General features: G+C 34.5%; 2 protein-coding genes across 3 annotated transcripts in view; both read right to left on the reverse strand.

Moving 5' to 3' along the window:
* Positions 1 to 7,316: 7,316 nt before the first annotated feature.
* cyp2ae1 (cytochrome P450, family 2, subfamily AE, polypeptide 1) lies at positions 7,317 to 12,814 on the reverse strand. 2 transcript variants are annotated; one of them, XM_016251176.1, is made up of 10 exons: positions 12,729 to 12,814; positions 10,787 to 10,995; positions 10,548 to 10,710; positions 10,288 to 10,437; positions 9,414 to 9,574; positions 9,053 to 9,229; positions 8,257 to 8,395; positions 7,978 to 8,165; positions 7,761 to 7,902; positions 7,317 to 7,688 (listed from the first exon to the last, which is right to left on the reverse strand). In XM_016251176.1, the coding sequence occupies exons 2-10, from the start codon at positions 10,982 to 10,984 to the stop codon at positions 7,513 to 7,515; spliced, it is 1,494 nt and encodes a 497-aa protein (XP_016106662.1). In that variant the 5' UTR covers positions 10,985 to 10,995; positions 12,729 to 12,814; the 3' UTR covers positions 7,317 to 7,512. The 2 variants fall into 2 exon arrangements, with proteins under 2 accessions (XP_016106662.1, XP_016106663.1); XM_016251177.1 differs by lacking the exon at positions 12,729 to 12,814 and adding an exon at positions 11,756 to 11,772.
* Positions 12,815 to 14,919: 2,105 nt separating this feature from the next.
* The window catches only part of LOC107565888 (uncharacterized), a 7,591-nt gene continuing 3,126 nt past the window's right edge, over positions 14,920 to 19,384 (reverse strand). Inside the window, exon 2 of the mRNA XM_016251178.1 lies at positions 14,920 to 15,655. Within this exon, the coding sequence (XP_016106664.1) occupies positions 15,435 to 15,655 (221 nt within the window). The 3' untranslated portion in view covers positions 14,920 to 15,434. The remainder of the gene's footprint in view (positions 15,656 to 19,384) is intronic.

A 19,384-nucleotide genomic window follows, 5' to 3' on the forward strand; every position in this document is an offset into this window, starting at 1 on the left:
CCAGCATACTTGAGCTTCTCTAGCTGACATTATATGGATCCTTGAGTAGATCAGACAGAGGAGTGTGTGAGGTGACTGGAGCTCAGATCCAGCTCTCTGAACTGAAGTGTGAAGGGTTTGATCTTGCAGCCTTCTTCAGCTGCCATCCAGCCGGATAATCTACAAAGACGCACATCCAAGAGTCAAAATGAGATTATCTGTGACATTGGAGCTGATAACATACAAGCTCAAGAACTTGTTTTATCTTTTGGCACCTATGAGATGAAAAACATTTTTGCTGCAAGGTTTATTCTGCTGTTTTTTGTTTTTTTTCTTTCACTAAAAATGAAATTCCTAAATTATCTCAAGTATCTCTAAATTATCAACATGATACTTGATAAAAAATACACACATACAAATGTTTTTGATTGTTGTTTTTTTATATTTTGTCTAAAGGTTTAAAAAACGGTTCCATTTCAAAACAACGTATTTATTTATGTCAGGCATTACAGGAACATAAAAATGTATTTCATTAAAATGCCTGAAGCCTCTTTTACAATTATCTTTGCTATACATCTACAAATGTTAATAGTGGCCAATGTGACTTCATAAATGAATACTGCAGACATTCTGGAGACAGATAATAGTCATATTGAATTGAATTTTCCTGCTTGAAATAAAAGATCTTATTGAATATGCTGTAATTTACAGAACAAAAAACATCCTCTAGTCCAAAAGACCATGTATTGCACTAAGTTGCAAAACAGCATGTTCAGAATTACTTTAATTTCAGTAACCCATGTAGCATTATTTCAGATTAGATTAGATTAGATGCAGATTATTTTAACATCACCGAGATTTTTTTTCAATATATTTTATAGTTCTTTGTATTTTCTGCATTCATCATTTTAGGTTTTTGTAATTTTTGTTGTGTATTTTTGACATTTTTATTAGATTTTTTTTAAATATGTCCTTTTAGTTTGTATTAACTTCTATTTCAGTTTTAGTTAATTTAGTACATTAAGTGAAACTAAATGAAGATTGCTTCCGGAACTAGTTGAAATCAATTAACTAACTAATTAACATGTTTATTTGATTTAAATTAACTTTTTTTTAACCCTGAATTTGGAAGTTTTTTTTTTTTAAATACTGGAACTAAATTATTATTATTATTATTTTAATTTTTTTTTACATTTGTTGCCCTTGAATGTTTGTATTCTTCCAGCTTTGATGGCGTATAAATGGCTTTCTTCTTTTTTTCATTATATAACAGCATGTTATGTTTTGGAGCGCTCTAGAAAGCCTTTTGCATGATATGATTTAATGCACATTTAACACATTACTATAAGAATAACATCAATGCAAGAGTGTTTAATGTGCAAAAAAAATAGTTCATTCAGAATCCAGTGTTTCCTTTAATCTCAGTGCAATGAAATAATGGTGTGCATTTGTGCAAAATTGTCTGAGTTTATACAACATTTTATTCCTAAATACATGGTATATCTATCTATCTATAGTATGTTTTTATTTATGGAGTGATAACAAGAGATCTCCAAAATCCCCTCTGTATATGTCAACAAAAAGAATTTTGAACCTGGCTTTATTAAATGTTCAGATTTATGTTCTGGAAATTAATGCAAATTAGTAAATATGTAATTAATAAAACTTGTAATACTTTTTTTTTTTTTTTTTACAATTTTGAATTAAATCAATTAAGTAGGCAAGTATGCTGATATTAGATATATATTTGACCCTTGTCAAATACATCAGATTAAATCATACTCAAAGCTTTGATCAAACACCCACAGATTATATTAGCCTTTAAACTGGTTGAAGGCAATGAGTGTCGAAGGGCAAACCTAGAAACACAAAAATGAAATAAAAAAATCCAGATACAATGCTATGTAATTACAGAAAATATATTCTTTATGAGAAAACAGATGAACTCTTCATGCTTGACCTTCAGAAAGAAAGTTGTACTTGCATATTGTGGCCTGTAGAAGGCAGTACAAACTTTCTTACAGCTGTTCTGCAAGACTTGATTATGAAATGCAACCTAAAATCTCTCCAGTGATCTGACCTGGTTTTCTCTTTGTATATATTTGTAGTGTTTAATGCATTACATAAAACACCAACATAAAATCTGCATGTAGATAAAGTCTTCTGTTGCTCACTGACCTCATTCAGTCTGTGCAGAGTGTTGACACTCCTGCAGTATGGAGATTTGACAGACCAAAACATCTCTGCTGATGTGGCCACTAGACATAGACACAATGAAAAGGTCAGATTTTAGGATCCAAAGCAAAAATGGGGTGGACTTTTTCACTGGAGGAAGAGTTATGGATAATGGACTTGTATTTGGCCAGAGGTGATATTTTAAAGTTAAAAAGCCTTCATTTTGAATTTGTTTCTTACAAACATGCAGTTTTTTGCTTTGCGAGACGTTAATTGGTGAGCAAATTAGTAAATATGTAATTAATAAAACTTGTAATACTTTTTTTTTTTTTTTTTTTACAATTTTGAATAAAATCAATTAAGTAGGCAAGTATGCTGATATTAGATATATATTTGACCCTTGTCAAATACATCAGATTAAATCATACTCAAAGCTTTGATCAAACACCCACAGATTATATTAGCCTTTAAACTGGTTGAAGGCAATGAGTGTCGAAGGGCAAACCTAGAAACACAAAAATGAAATAAAAAAGCCAGATACAATGCTATGTAATTACAGAAAATATATTCTTTATGAGAAAACAGATGAACTCTTCATGCTTGACCTTCAGAAAGAAAGTTGTACTTGCATATTGTGGCCTGTAGAAGGCAGTACAAACTTTCTTACAGCTGTTCTGCAAGACTTGATTATGAAATGCAACCTAAAATCTCTCCAGTGATCTGACCTGGTTTTCTCTTTGTATATATTTGTAGTGTTTAATGCATTACATAAAACACCAACATAAAATCTGCATGTAGATAAAGTCTTCTGTTGCTCACTGACCTCATTCAGTCTGTGCAGAGTGTTGACACTCCTGCAGTATGGAGATTTGACAGACCAAAACATCTCTGCTGATGTGGCCACTAGACATAGACACAATGAATAGGTCAGATTTTAGGATCCAAAGCAAATTTAATTAAATGGTTAATATTATATAAACTTAAAAGCATGCTTTCAACATATTTAAAGGGGTCATATGATGCGATTTCAAGTATTCCTTTCTCTTTGGAGTGTTACAAGCTGATTGTGCATAGATAAGATCCCTTAAGTTGCGAAGACTAAAGTCTCAAAACCAAAGAGCTATTCTTTATAAAAGTTAAGACTCTGCCACGCTCCCCTAAAACGGCTCGTTCTAACACGCCCCCACACATCTACCTCACTATGTGGAAATATTTGCATAATGCGCCCAAATGTGCACGCAAAGAAAGAAGGCGTGGTTTCAGTAACTGCAGTTAGTGTTGAAGCAGCATGTCAGGGAGACGCTGTGTGTTTCTAGGCGAAAGCAAAAGCACTTTATTTGGCCTTCCGAAAGTAGATGCATTTAGGAATCGTTAAGATCACTTACAACAGAACAGCAATGCAATTTATGGACGACCGTTTCGTGAACCTAGGAGAGGAGGTAATTCTGACTTTGCTATGACAATCTGGCGCTTCTGAATCAGCTACTGTTTTGTTATCAGTTTAAGCATTTGCTATTGACTGTTCAAATGCGGAGTTATGCGCATTGTGTGTGTGTGTGTTTGTGTGTGTGAGAGAGAACAAAATAATGATCTTTAAAAAAGCATCATATGACCCCTTTAAGACATATTTTTGTTTCATTTATATTAGCAACGCTGAAATAGGCTACTTACTGAAAACAATGAGTTTGAGGAGTTTGTTTACAGAAAAAGATCTGTAGAAATTTAGCATTGCATAAATTGCTCACAAATGAATCATCTGCAGTGAATGGGTGCCGTCAGAATGAGAGTCCAAACAACTGATAAAAACATCACAATAATCCACAAGTAATCCATTCCACACCACTCCAGTCCATCAATTAATGACTTGAGTGTTTGTATCCATCATTAAAACATTTTTAACTTCAAACTGTCACTTCTGGCTAAAATACGAGTCCTCTATCTATAATATTGCTTTCTCCAGTGAAAAAGTCAGAATTGTCTGAATAAGGAGAGTAATAGGCACAGATCAAGCACTGTTTACAAGTGAAAACAGTTCTTAACAAAATATGTTGGTTGATTTTGATGTGACAGGACAATGGGGTGGACTTTTTCACTGGAGGAAGAGTTATGGATAATGGACTTGTATTTTGGCCAGAGGTGATATTTTAAAGTTAAAAAGCCTTCATTTTGAATTTGTTTCTTACAAACATGCAGTTTTTTGCTTTGCGAGACGTTAATTGGTGAAATGGAGTGGTGTGGATTACTGTGATGTTTTTATCAGCTCTTTGGACTCATTCTGACGGCACCCATTCACTGCAGAGCATCCATTGGTGAGCAAGTGAGGCAATGCTAAATTTCTCCAAATCTATTCCCATGAAGAAACAAACCCATCTACATCTTGGATGGCCCGAGGCTTAGTGAATCATCAGCAAATTTTAATTTTTGGGTCAACTGCTTTAAACTCAAAGTCAATTTCACATTTTCAGAGATCATGTACCATGTCAGAAAATACACCTAATTGTAATTCAGCTCTCACTGTGGGGTCTGTAGCTGAGAAAGCCATTAGCACCAAGAAATGATATTACACCCTTGACCTCGTCCTGCTGCCAGTGATGAATTTTTATGGCCAAGTTGTTTGTTCATCACCGGAGACATATGCAGAGGTAATGGCCTAGATCACTGCCAGTGTTTACTTGATTGTCAAGGGTTTGTTGATTTTGTCAGAAGTTACAGAGTGGAAATCAGACAATTACTCGTGATTTGAACTAATTTAATGATCATGGGCCCTCTCTGGACCATCGTGTGACCTAGTTAATATTCATGAGCCATAGTAGTATTATCAAGATAGGCATGAGTTGTGTGGCCTTGTAGATGTACCATGCCAACTTGGCATTGAGATACAGTTCCAGACTAGCCTGTACATTTGCTGAAATCTTTCACATGTATTTATCTACTTGTTCAGATTGGATGGTAGAAAAAAAAAAATCCAAAGTGAAATATTTATATATATATATACACAGTGGGTACGGAAAGTATTCAATATGAGTGTCACAGCAAAGTGTCTGAATACTTAGGACCATGTGATATTTCAGTTTTTCTTTTTTAATAAATCTGCAAAAATGTCAACAATTGGGGTGCTGTGTGTACATTAATGAGGGAAAAAAATTAACTTAAATGATTTTAGCAAATGGCTGCAATATAACAAAGAGTGAAAAATTTAAGGGGGTCTGAATACTTTCCGTACCCACTGTATATATATATATATATATATATATATAAAGACCATCTTTGTTCATTAATGAAGAATAGCATTTTTCTCTGATAAATATAAATCATAAAAAAAAATTATAAAAAAAAATAGGTATATATTTATTAAGCACAGTTTGCATTAGTTACTTTATTGAGTTGAAATGTATTAACTCGAGGACGTCAGTCATAAGTAAAAGTCCGGAACCTTTACAAACGATATATGTGCTTGAAAAAAAACTGCTTTAAAAATTACAGCATTACAAAATTAGCCAATAATAATTCACTTTTGCTTAATATCAAAAAATTGTTCAGAATGCAGTTAAGATGCAGTGAACTAAAAAGCCACAAAAGTCAACTTCCTTAATCATAATCTACGAGTATGTTTGAGTTATATCATGACAAAATCATGGGAGCTCATGAAATTCTTCAAACTGTCCTGGCGCTTACAAAATAAAACACTGCAGACCAGTGTGACCCTATGAGCCATGCTTGAAAGCATTGTCACGTGTGCCTCTAGATAATGCACAGCAAATAGTTATGTTGTTATGATGGATTTGGATTTTAGTTGTACTTGACAGTTGGTCTAGATACTGGTCAATATGTTAAAGGGATAGTTCACCCAAAAATGAAAATTGACATTAATTACTCACCCTCATGTCGTGAACAAACGTTCACCATGAGACCTTCGTTCATCTTCGGAACACAAATAAAATATTTTTGATGGAATCCGAGAGCTTTCTGACCCTGCATAGACAGCAACGCAACTGAAATGTTCAAGGCCCAGAAAGGTAACAAGGACATTGGTAAAAAAGTCAATGTGACATTAGTGGTTCAACTATAATTTTATGAAGCTACGAGAATACAAAACAAAAATAACTACTTTATTCAGCGATTTCTTTGTGTGGTGCTGCGGACATAGAATGTCCATCTCTCTTAGTTCATCATCTGTATATTCTGGTAAGGCTAGGCAAAAAATCTCTGTATAAATGTACAGTGTACAGTGTGTCTTCCTCTGCCTGTAAACAAGGTGCAGCGCATGCGTAGTGGTACTCTTGTGAACGCGTGTCGAAAACAGACATGAAAGAGAAGAAACTGTTAAACAAAGTTGTTATTTTTGTTTTCTTTGTGCACAAAAAATATTCTCGTAGCTTAATAAAATTGCGGTTGAACCACTGATGTCACATGGACTATTTTAACAATGTTCTTACTACATCTCTGGGCCTTGAACATTTCAGTTGTATTGTATAGCTCTCCGATTTCATCAAAAATATCTTAATTTGTGTTCCAAAGATAAACGAAGATCTTACGGGTTAGGAACAACATAAGGGCGAGTAATTAATGACAAAATTGTCATATTTGGGTGAAGTATCCCTTTAATATGGGCTATGCAAAAGATTTAACTGATGTTTGTCTGCAAAACATTCTGATTAATTAAAATCCTTATTAGTTAGGAGTGTTTCTAAATGACATCTGCCAAATTTCCTGTAAAAATACTGTAAGGAAAGAACCTTTTTGGGAAGAAAAATTAATAACTTTATTCAGAAAGCATGCATTAAAAGGATCAAAAGTGACTGTAAAGGCATTTATAATATTACAAAAGGTTTCTATTTCAAATAAATGCTGTTCTTTTGAACTTTCATAAAAGAATCCTAAAAAAAAAGTTATCACTGTTTCCATAAAAAGCATTAAGCAGCACAACCGTTTTCGACATTGATAATAATGAGAAATGTTTCTTGAGCAGCAAATCAGCATATTAGAATGATTTCTGAAGGATCATGTGACACTGAAGACTGGAGTAATGATGCTGAAAATTCAGCTTTGATGATAGGTTATTCCTATCACACTTAAAAAAATATTGAAATAGAAAACAGTTATTTGAAACTGTAATAAACAATATTACTGTATTTATCTTACTAAATATGATTTCTCTGCATTCGATGACCAGACAGTATATGAGCAGAAAAGTAGTACTAAGAGAAGAAAATCAGATCAATTTCCTTTCAAAAATGCATTCAATTCCTTGAGTAATTACTGTTTGTGAGCCACATGTGGGAGAAGAACCCATATAATGAACACTGTCGCTTGAACATGATTCTGGATTGGAGCTGATTTGACTGATTAAAATCTAGACTATCGAGGCACAGCACGTATCTGGAAGGGTTCAGGACCAGATGAGACGCTGATAGTTCCTTTCAGACTCAACGTTTGTCCCTCAAGAGGCAGGAAGGTGAAACACTGCATCAGAGACGTGAAGAAGAGGAAGAGCTCCATTCGAGCAAGCTGCTCACCTGGACACATCCTCTTACCTGGAAATCAGGCTCTGGATCAGTAAACTCAGAGTAAACTTACAGTACTACAGCTGTATGGACACGACCTACCTATTGAAAATGGGATGAAACTGTCTTTCTTCAAAAATTTGCCATTTTCATCCAGAAAGTGAGCAGGATTGAATTCATACGGAGTGCTGTACTCATTCTTATCCTGTAGGATTGACTTCAGCAATGGCATCACTACCACACCCTGTGATAAACCAACAGAAGTTGCAGATTCATTCACATAAATGCTGTGTGGTACATGACGCAAAAACAAAATAACCTTTGGGATGAGACGTCCTCCCACTGTCGTGTCCTTGTTGGCCATTCTGGGAGGCGTGAAGGTAACAATGTTGGCGAACCTCTGGATTTCATGCATCACCGCGTAGGTGTACGGCAGATTTGTTCGGTCATCCATCAGTGGTTGGCGTGTCTGTCCAATCACCTGATCGATCTCAGACTGGACTTTCTCTGACAGAAAATAGTCAACGAAGAGCATGCTGATGGTAGTTTTTGAAGGCAAGCAACAGGAGGTGACATTTTTGATTGATTGCTATCCCACCTTGTACTTCTGGGTACTTGATCATGAAGAGTAAGGCCCATCTGAGTGTGTTAGAGGTGGTTTCTGTTCCTGCTCCAAACAGATCCACCACACAGTACATCAGGTTGTCCTCAGTGAACTCCGCCTCACTGTCCTTACACTGGGAATGATAAAATACAAAAAGAAGAAGAAAAAAAAACACTTCACATACGGCAAAAAAATACATTTTCAGATATATAGTTTTCATTTATATCAACATATACCAATGCACAAAAATATTTGTCATTTTATTACTAATACCAAATTATCAGCTTTTTTATTAATGTATGATAATTACATTTGACTTGTTTTAAATTATTTATTTACAAAATGTATTTTGATTATTATACTTTTATCAAATATATATTTTAAATATTTACATAAATATATAAATAGTTATATAAAATATTATATTTTATTTACTATATACACTACTATATATTGTACATGTATTTATATACATTTTTGGTCCATTAATTATATAGTAATATATATACGCATTTTATTTATTATATTTTAAATATATATATAAAATAATTTCAGATATATTTTTAATCTATTTCAAAATATACTTTATTTTAGGTTCAGTAGTTATGTTCCACTAAGCCCCTACATATAAATGCTGTAACTTCACCATTATGAGGCAAAAAGTATCTTTCTCTGTTGGGCAGACATGAATATTTACAAAAGAGGTGCTAACGCATGTCCCGACTACCAATAAAGGTCTCTTAAAAGAATATAAATACACAAGGGCATCCTGGGACACCAATACCAATACCTTCTCGATCTCTTCCAGATAACAGTCGATGTAGTCTCTGGGGTTGGACGGGTCTCTCTCCTCCTTGTGTTTTCTGATTTCCTCCTGCAGGAAGGGCTTAAGTTTAGATATGCTGGCGAATGCCGTCTGGTGTTTTCCTGGCAGCATCGACATGAGGGTGGGAAACTGATTATATAACTGTAAAGAGACAAATAAAAGGACAAACATATGTTCAAACAATGCAATACTTTTCATAAAACATGAAATTGGCTTTATCGACAAATGCTATGCTACAGCATTAATTTCATTTCAGTTTAACTAGTTTTCTCAACTTCTGGGTTAGTCTTTTTATTAGCCTTGTGATAGCAGGCTGATCTCGTACCCGACCCCAGTTCGAGATGGGAAGCTGTAGGAATTCATCTAAATACTTCTGCATCAGATGAAAATTATGGTCATCATACTCAAACCTGTGACCAAACACCAACCCACAGATTATATTAGCCACAGCGTCCGTCACAAAATGCTGAGGGTCGAAGGGCAAACCTAGAAACACAATAAAGAAAGAAAAGAACAATGTTATGAGGTCAAAATGCTTCTATTCACATGCTGCCACACATTTGCTCACAATTAATTAATTAATTGATTTATTTAACATTCTATTTGGTTTTTATTTACTATTATTAAATTATCTTTAATCATTTATGATCATTACATTTTGCTTTTACTTATTTTTATTTATTATTACTATTATTTTATTACTTAATAATGTATTTATATTTTATTTTTATTTTAATACTTATTATTAAATAATTGCCTGTTATATTGTTTATAAGTTATTTATTATCATTACATTTTATTGTTCTTTTATGATTATTAGTATTAGTAGCTATTATTATGAAAACATTCAAATCCTGAACATTTGTTTATTTACAGATACAAAAAATCCCAGATTTTCAATGTGGCCTCAGACTTTTGAATCTCACTGTTTATTTATTTAAATGAAAAGAGAAACATTCAGAAAGATGAGCTCTCATGTGGTTTCCCAGATATTTGACCTTCAAAGGACACTTGCATTTGCAGATGGCGGCCTGTAGAGGACAGTATGTACATACGGCCCTTCAAGACATGATTGTGACACTGAAAATGTCACTCCCTGGTCTTGAAACATTTCACTGGAGTTTTGGTAAAAGAATGACAACAATCTTGTTTGTGAAGGAGAAGAAATGGTGTTTACCCCTAAAATGTTGCTCACTGACCTCGTTCAGTCTGTATAGAGTCACAGAGAAAGCGACACTCCTGCAGGATGAAGTTTTCTAGAGTTTTCTTCCCCACACCAAAGTATTTGAGAGTTGCCAGAGCAAAACGCCTCTGCTGACGCCACATGTGTCCGCTGGACATAATCAAACCTACACAGACAGAATGAAGTGGGCAAAGGTCAATTTTAGAACGAAAATGATTTCAGATTTTGCCAGTATTGAAACTGATTGCTGCAATATAGCTTTTTCTGCATCTGTACCTTTCCCTTTACTGAGCTTGTCAACTATAGGGAAGTACGGCCGGTCTGTAAAGATGTCCGCCTGCTCCACAAACGCCTCTTTGAAACTCTCGTATCCAGTAAGCAGTATGCACGGTTTGTTTCCCAGATACAGTGTGCTCACATCTCCATACTTCTCAGCAATCTTGTCAACATGATCTGTACACGTTACTCATTCACACAGAATTGTTTAACACATTTGTATTTGATATGTGACTTACCCTCTGAAAGGCGCCAAGTGGATCACTAAAGCCTATATTTATAAAGTTCCCCACCAAAGGCAGAGGGAAGGGTCCTGGCGGCATGTTGTTTGTAAGAACATCTCGCAGGTGTTTCACCAGCAGCAGCACACACAGAAATATCAGGAGACCCTGAACATCCATCCACTGACCCATCAGCTGTGACAGCACTGATGCCATGCTTACTGATACTAGAGGCAGGTTACACAAAAATATACCATTCATAAATGCATTTAAAATTAAAAAATATATATAACACAAAACAAATTAATTAATAAATACATACATAAAAAATAAATAAATGTAGGCAAAACTGCAAATATATTAATCAGTACAACTGTTTTCAACATTAATAATAATCATGTGATCATGTGACACTGAAGACTGGAGTAATGGAATAAATTACAGGAATAACTGTGTTTTCTGAAGTCCATAATCAACGCAGCCATCTACCAGGAAATTTTAGAGCACTTCATGCTTCCTTCTGCTAAAAAGCTTTATGGAGATGCTGATTTCATTTTCCAGCAGGACTTGGCACCTGCTCACACTGCCAAAAGCACCAAAAGCTGGTTCAATGACCATGGTGTTACTGTGCTTGATTGGCCAGCAAACTCGCCTGACCTGAACCCCATAGAGAATCTATGGAGTATTGTCAAGAGGAAGATGAGAGACACCAGACCCAACAATGCAGATGACCTGAAGGTCACTGTCAAAGAAACCTGGGCTTCCATACCACCTGAGCAGTGCCACAGGCTGATTGCCTCCATGCCACGCCGCACTGATGCAGTAATTCATGCAAAAGGAGGTTTTGAGTGCATGTACAGTAAATTAACATACTTTCCTTAGAAACGTAATCTGTGCCAGTTTTACAGTATATATTTTTTTTAAACTTACTGTAACCAAGTAAAAAGCAGTGAATACATGCAAATGAGCATAAGTAAATGTTTTCACCTTTTGTAATGGTTGTGTATGAGTCCCTCAGTTGTCCTGTGAGAAAATATGGATCTCAAAATCATAGTTTGGAAAGGGTTCAAATATGCAGAAGACGCTGGAAAACCAAAGAACGTGGAGGAGCTGGAGGATTCTTCAGCAGACGGTTGAACTACTCAGGACCAACAAGGGGCTCATAAACAACTATCAAAAAATATCAAAAAACAGTCGTGGATCATCCAGGAAATGACACATAGTATTAAGATTCAAGGGTACTGTATGTAAACTTTTGAATGGGGTCATTTTTATAAATTCAGTTATTATTTTGTCTTGGAGTAGGCTATATGTATATGTGAAATAGCCTATTCAGGACAGTAGGCTACTAAATAAAAAATATCGTATATATATAAGTACAAATATATATATATATATATATATATATATATATATATATATATATATATATATATATATATACACACTTCCATACAGAAATAGAAAGCATGAATCGAATAAACTAACCTGACTAACTTAACTCATTTAATTAATTTTTGTATGCAAGATCTCAATAAAACGTTATGGTCTACCTTTGATATAATTTGACATTTTATATTTAATACGTTATAAAAAATGTTTTAAAATATTAAAATATATTGCAATTGTATTTATCACTGGTAGGCTATTTCTTTCAGAATCTCCTGCACATCCTTTCAAAAGCCTTGATTTTGAAACTTTGCCTCAGAGGTTTAACAGCCTTTATCATTTTAATAGGGTAAAAGTGACTTTCGCCACCTGCAACGTTACAAAAAAGGTAGAAGACAAACCGCTAAAAGTCCCTTCACGGTAAAGACAAGTAACGTAACGTTAATGTTATCATAAAAACACAACAAAGTTGGACTTCCTCCGCGACTGAGAGTTTACCTCACAAACGCAGCTACAACAGAAGCCGCAACTTAACGTTAAACACTGCATAGATATAGATATCTGTACTTACGAGCACTCTGTTTATTAATAAAAAAAAAATGACCGGCCGTGGAAATATAAACGCAGAGCAGCTCAAATGAGAGCTGCAGGCGACCGTCAGCGCGAGCGAGGATTCGAGGAAGTGCGGAATGTTGTAGAGATGACGTCACTGCGCCCCGCCTACTTTTAAACGTCATTGCGCATACACTCAGAATAAAAATAAAACGGTGGGAATTGATAAAAAAAAATGCAATAGCAAACATATTTCTACTGTTTTCCAAAAACTAAATAAAATAACACCTAGAGGAAAATTCTATTGGAACTCTATTATTGATCATATTAATTGGAAGACTGCTTGGTTAATTCCCTTTAAATATTGTATCAATAACAAAACTAAAGAAATACATTTTAAAACGTTGCATACCATCTACCCTGTTAAATCAATCATTTCAAGATACTCTGATATTGATGATTTATTCTCCTTTTGTAAAAATGAGAAAGAGGTGGGGAAGGAATTGGCAGAATTAATTTTTAATCTAGTAAAGGATAAATACTGTTTTTCTTTAAAGGATATTATTGTGTACTATGAAAACAATGTTAACAAAGGTCTTGAATACATTGTTAATTTATTCATATTGCTGGCAAAATTGTATATACATAAACAAAAATGCTTAAACTCATCCCCAATATTTAAGGTATTTTTAGTGGAATTTGATTGTTTTATACCTTCTCTGAAATTGTTAAAAAACACAAAGTCATTAACATGTTTAAAATATTATCACATTATTTTCAGTTCCCGTTACTATTTAATGTCACACTTTGTATAGCACTGACTGTCTCATGCTATGCTCTGTTTGTTATTTGTTCTATTTTCATTCATTTAAAACTAAAAATACAAAATAAGAAAACAGTGGGAAAATAAGAGTTATTTAATATTTACAATAGTATAGTAAAAGTATGATAATTATAATAGATGTTTAATATTGAATTATAAATGTATTAAAAATTCTCAACATTGGAAACCTTTGCACGTCACTTTTCTGTGCTGAAGACTAACTTGTTATAGCACTGACTGTCTTATGCTATGCTCTGTTTGTTATTTGTTCTATTTTCATTCATTTAAAACTAAAAATACAAAATAAGAAAACAGTGGGAAAATAAGAGTTATTTAATATTTATAATAGTATAGTAAAAGTATGATAATTATAATAGATGTTTAATATTGAATTATAAATGTATTAAAAATTCTCAACATTGGAAACCTTTGCACGTCACTTTTCTGTGCTGAAGACTAACTTGTTTTTCTGCTCGCATTAATATCGCTGAAAAAGTACCCACTAATAACTTTTTAAGTTCTTAAAAATGCACCAGGCTTTGTTTTTGTAGCAGAAACAATTATGTAAAAATGAATACCAAGCAAGTTGTTTTAGATAAATTAGACATAATGTCACACATTTATTAAGGTGACTTTTGTGGCATTCGTGTAAAATGCAGGACATGACATGAACACCAGGAGAAACATCTTTTCTGTGTTTTTATACAACTTTTGTAACATATTTTGATTATTGTTACATGGCATGACTGGACATATGAATTAGGCCTACAACAAAACGAGTTATTTTAGTATTTTTTGCATTTTTGTGACATCTGACATAGCAATTACACTTTGGCAACAAAGGTCAAAACAAGTTGTTGATATGGCAGGAGTGACCAGGTAAATTGCCTAGCTATTTTTCTTTTTCACTTTTATCGTTAAAAATGTATGAAAGAGAGGACAGCAGAAGTTGGCAAAGTTTCCCAGTTTGAAACATTTGATAAGTGATAATTCTGCTAATTATGCCTTACACACTGACTTTAATATCTGTTTAAAAATGTGATGTTCAGATCTGAAGCTTCATTATGGTGACCATCTGCAATAAAACCTGAAATTATAGCCCTTTTAGTTGTGAAGTAAACAGAGATATGATTTTTTTAGACCATTTTGTCAATATATAACTCACATATATTATCAAAAATCTATTTAACTGCAGTTTTCTACCATTTAAATGTATATTTTCAGTGAGAAGTGTTTGTGTAGCATCTCTCTCCATTATAAAACACATTTTTGGTAACACGGCCTTGGATGAAAAAGCCATTGTGGATTAACTATTCTATTGATCATTTTTTCAACAAGGGCTATTTATCTAAACCATCTTCATTATTTGCAATTTCAAGCAACCTGTAGGGAGAAGATCTCTAAGCATTTCTGTTTTTAAGCAGCATAGTCGATAGCAGAAAACCTGAAATTGAGTCAAATGTGAGTATTTGCAAATACCATAAGTACTCAGCCATAAATATCTGCAAAAAGTGGGAAAATCAAACCGTAGCGGGTTGTAGGTAGAGTAGGAAATGGATAACAGCAGAACACTATTCTAGATTCACAGTGCATGTCTCCACAAAACAAGAAAAACATTGTGACAAGACTGGTATGAATGATAAAGAAGTGTCTTTTCTCTTTCTCTATTCGATTTGAAAATATATAAAGTGTCTCACAGCACTCAATACGGAACATTTAATGTACTTTAAAGTGATTCCATTCCTTCTAAAATCTCCCAGATTCTTCAGTTTTCTTCATCCCAGGATAAGTCTTCCGCCATGTGACTTCAACACGCCGGCTTTCAACATCACAGATGCTGATCAAACATGCTTTTCTCCTCATAATAAAGGGCTGGATCAAACGGTGATAGTTTGGTCTCAGTTAGGTCCCACTGTAAGCTTCACGAGGTAGTTGCGAGGTCTCATCGATGGTGACCACCAGTTCTTCCGCCTTTATGGCGCTCGGGCAATCAGAGTGATTGTACACGATGCAGCGAATGTCCGCTGGATGCGAGAGTTCGCTCATTTCATTCATGCTGCTGCTGATGCAGTTCACCTCACTCTTGCTCCTGCGGTTGTCTGAACGGGGCCCAAACACCCACTCTGATGAGAGACACAGATTACAGATGATTATCAGTCACATTGAGACTCAAATGGATTCAGAAGGGACATTCACTCTGAGACGGGCAAGCTGGAACAATATAAAAACGGATAGGTATTATTCTGGATGCTGACTGGCCAATAAAGCATTCCAGTCATACTGAAGGACATACAGTAACAGCTCTGATGTTAAACACCTGTTCTCCAGCATCCATAGAGACCAATTATTAAGAGGGGAAGCCCCGGCTTAGCATGCGCTGAGGCCGGGATAGAGTGAGCTGAGGCGGGCTAGCTCCAGGCATGACGAAGCGGATATCGTCCTCTTTTGGAAGACCAAACAAAGTAGTTTCGCTTTCACAACGAAACACACAGCGTCTTCACGACATGGCTGCAGTGTCAACAATACTACAGCGAGAATAAAAGTTACGCCTTCTTTCTTTGCGTGAACATTTGGGCGGCGTTATGCAAATCTTCCCACATCGTGACGTAGGTACGTGGGGCCGTGTTAGAACGAGCCATTTTAGGTAAGCGTGTTTAACTCTTAACTTTTATAAAGAATATCTCTGATTTTGAGACTTTAGTGTTTGCAACTTTACAGATCTTCTTTATGCACCAAGAGCTTGTAACACTCCAAAGAGAAAGGAAAAATTGAAATCGCATCATATGACCCCTTTAAGAAATATTTCCTGAGTAGCAAATCAGCATATTAGAATGATTTCTGAAGGATCATGTGACACTTAAGATTGGAGTAATCATGCTGAAAATTCAGCTTTGCATCACAGGAATAAATTACATTTTAAAATATATTTAAATAGAAAATGGTTATTTTAAATTTTAATAATATTTCACAATATTACTGTTTTTACTGTAGTTTTAATCGACTAAATGCAGCCTTGGTGAGCATAAGAGATTTTTTTATAAAAACATAAAAAGGTGTTTCAATTATTCCAAACTTTTGATCGGAAGTGTGTATGCAAAAATAATGTTTCAATAACACTTTATGTCTTTAAAATTTTAACATGCAGGGTACAAGAAGCCAAAAGCCTGTTTTTCTTCTCCCATAACACTAAATGGCAAAAATTAACCACTACACATGCTTACATTTGGGAGAAATCTGCTTAAGGATTTTAAAATAGGGCTTCTCAAACTAATGTGTCCTTATCCTCTCCACATTTTGACATCATTGCAGCAGAAGCACAAGACGATGTATAAGAGCCTGTGTAGAATGTTGTTTTGGACAATGAAGAACCTTGGAGTTACAACTATGAACTACTGCATAGTAGTATTTTCATTCGAGGCTTATTCAGTCTCAATTTTTGACAAAAGAAAATACCGATTTTAATCCGCAGGTGTTTATTCAGTATTTTTTAGGGTCTTTTTAATTGTTTGGATGACAAGCATTTCTTCAGGTAACAAAGAACTTTAATAGAAATAAAAACATGATAGGAAGCACAAACCAGAAATGCCAGTAAACAGCCTCTGGCAGCAGAAGTGAGAGGTTAAACCATAGTAATCTGTACTGACAGAGATGCAGAAATCACACAAGTTTGAGATGAACATACATATTCATATGCAATGCACTCAAGCACATACATCTGATTACTGATGACAGTAATGTACCAAGACTTTGGTGAGCCATGCACACTTTCACAGACACCTTATTCAAACATTACACACATAATTATTCAAGACATAAAGTAAAAAATAGACCAGGTCTTGATTAGCAGGTCTGATTTCAAAAATTCAATAAAACTTAAATGATGTGCAGCCCTGCTTTATGAAACAAGCCGGGTGAATCTCACTAAACCTGTCATGAATATGTCCGGATCATACTTCACAATTCATGAAAACAAAATTGATATTCCAATTAGGAAGCAACAACAGTATCATTCTGTAATGCAATACACACTACATATTATATATGAGCCCCAGGCTGCTGTCTGACTTCATTAATTAAACACTTTGCAGTTCACCAATTGCGAATTAAAGTGCTACTTGATTAATGATTCATACAACTATAATGTACCGTCATCTAGTCTAAACGCTCCATCAAACTGAACACTAACTGAAACCACCAGCCTATATATGCAGCCAAAGGTTGTAATAAATGCATTCGCCTTTGACTCAGAAAGCATGCTGGAATAGATGAGCAGAAACAACAGCAGGAACTTCAATCTGAAGGGTGTGAGTAAACAATTGTGGCTGATAAAAACTTTCCACATACGAATGTAAGAGAAATGAGCATGACAAAATTATCAGTATGTTAAAAAGGTTTTTTTTAATTAAAAAAAAAAAAAAAACTTTCTCATGCTGTAAGAAAAGTGGCTACTGTATACATTCTGCATGCATGATTCGTAATTTATGTTTTATAATGCTGTCGTTGCATTTACTTTTTTTGAAAGGTTGTACAAATGATCTCAAGTGGTTTTGCAGTTTATAGAATTTAAAAATAGTTAATAATAATAAACGCAAAATCTTGATAAATTTATACTTTAGACCAGCTTATAATTTTTCTTATAAGTTTCTCTTCAATTATATTTATGGGTTGGCTCAAACCTTGCATTTTGATTTAATATTAATCAAAAAATATTTACTTTCCTAAAGACAAAAACACTCATACAAAGTAAAAAGATTAGTATAAACACCATACACCTATTCAGTATATTTTCTTTAAAAATGTACTTCATGTAGGTCAGTATAATATTTTTGGGGCTTTTCAAAACTTAATTTCACCATAAACAAAAGATAAATGAGCTATTATATGAAAGTAGTCCTTTTTTAGTCAATGTTTAATTTAGTTTACTAAATAAAGACAACTTTGAAAGACTAATGCTTAATATGATGTCTTTTTAAAATGTGCATGCAATAAAAAATAAATAAATAACAGAAAACTGAATAAAAACCACAGTAATTTCTGCAGTCATAAGCCAGCTAGTATGTGTTCTGCACATCATCACACTAGTGTCAATTGAAAATGCTATTTAAAGGGGTCATATGATGCTGCTAAAAAGAACATTATTTTGTGTATTTGGTGTAATGAAATGTGTTTATGCGGTTTAAGGTTAAAAAAACACATTATTTTCCACATACAGTACATTATTGTTTCTCCTCTATACCCTGCCTTTCTGAAACGCGTCGATTTTTACAAAGCTCATCGGTCTGAAAAGCGAGGTGTGCTGTGATAGGCGAGCTATCCAGTGCGTTGTGATTGGCCGAATACCTCAAGCGTGTGACGGAAATGTTACACCCCTTACCATACTGTGATGCCGTCTCCCGGCCGGAGCGACGAGAGGAAAACATTAAAATCCATTATAAACGAGGCATTTGTTGCATTCAGTGGGGACATAATTACGGATTATAATGACTTATACTGTCTTTTTACGCGTTGCGTTGCATCGCGCCGCGTAAACATAAAACCATGTCTGCATTTGTGATCGGAGAAATGACAAACAACAAGCACTACTCTACACTGCTCAAAACTCACGTTTGAATCGTCAGTGGCAAATTCTTTAAATGAAAATGTACTTACAGTCTGTGAGTCAGAACAGCCGGCATTGTATCTGGTAGTCTACTCTACCAGGATCAGGAAACAGTCCTCCATAAAATGTGCTGCACACATCTGAATATTTGGGTTGAACTGTTCTGGAACAGTGTTGTAAATACAACTTAACCACTGATTTCTAGTCGTGTCCATTTTTGGAAGGCCAAACAAAGTAGTTTCGCTTTCACAAC

The sequence above is a fragment of the Sinocyclocheilus grahami genome, unplaced genomic scaffold (assembly GCF_001515645.1).
Source record: "Sinocyclocheilus grahami isolate Dianchi unplaced genomic scaffold, SAMN03320097.WGS_v1.1 scaffold1033.1, whole genome shotgun sequence".
Taxonomy (NCBI): domain Eukaryota; kingdom Metazoa; phylum Chordata; class Actinopteri; order Cypriniformes; family Cyprinidae; genus Sinocyclocheilus; species Sinocyclocheilus grahami.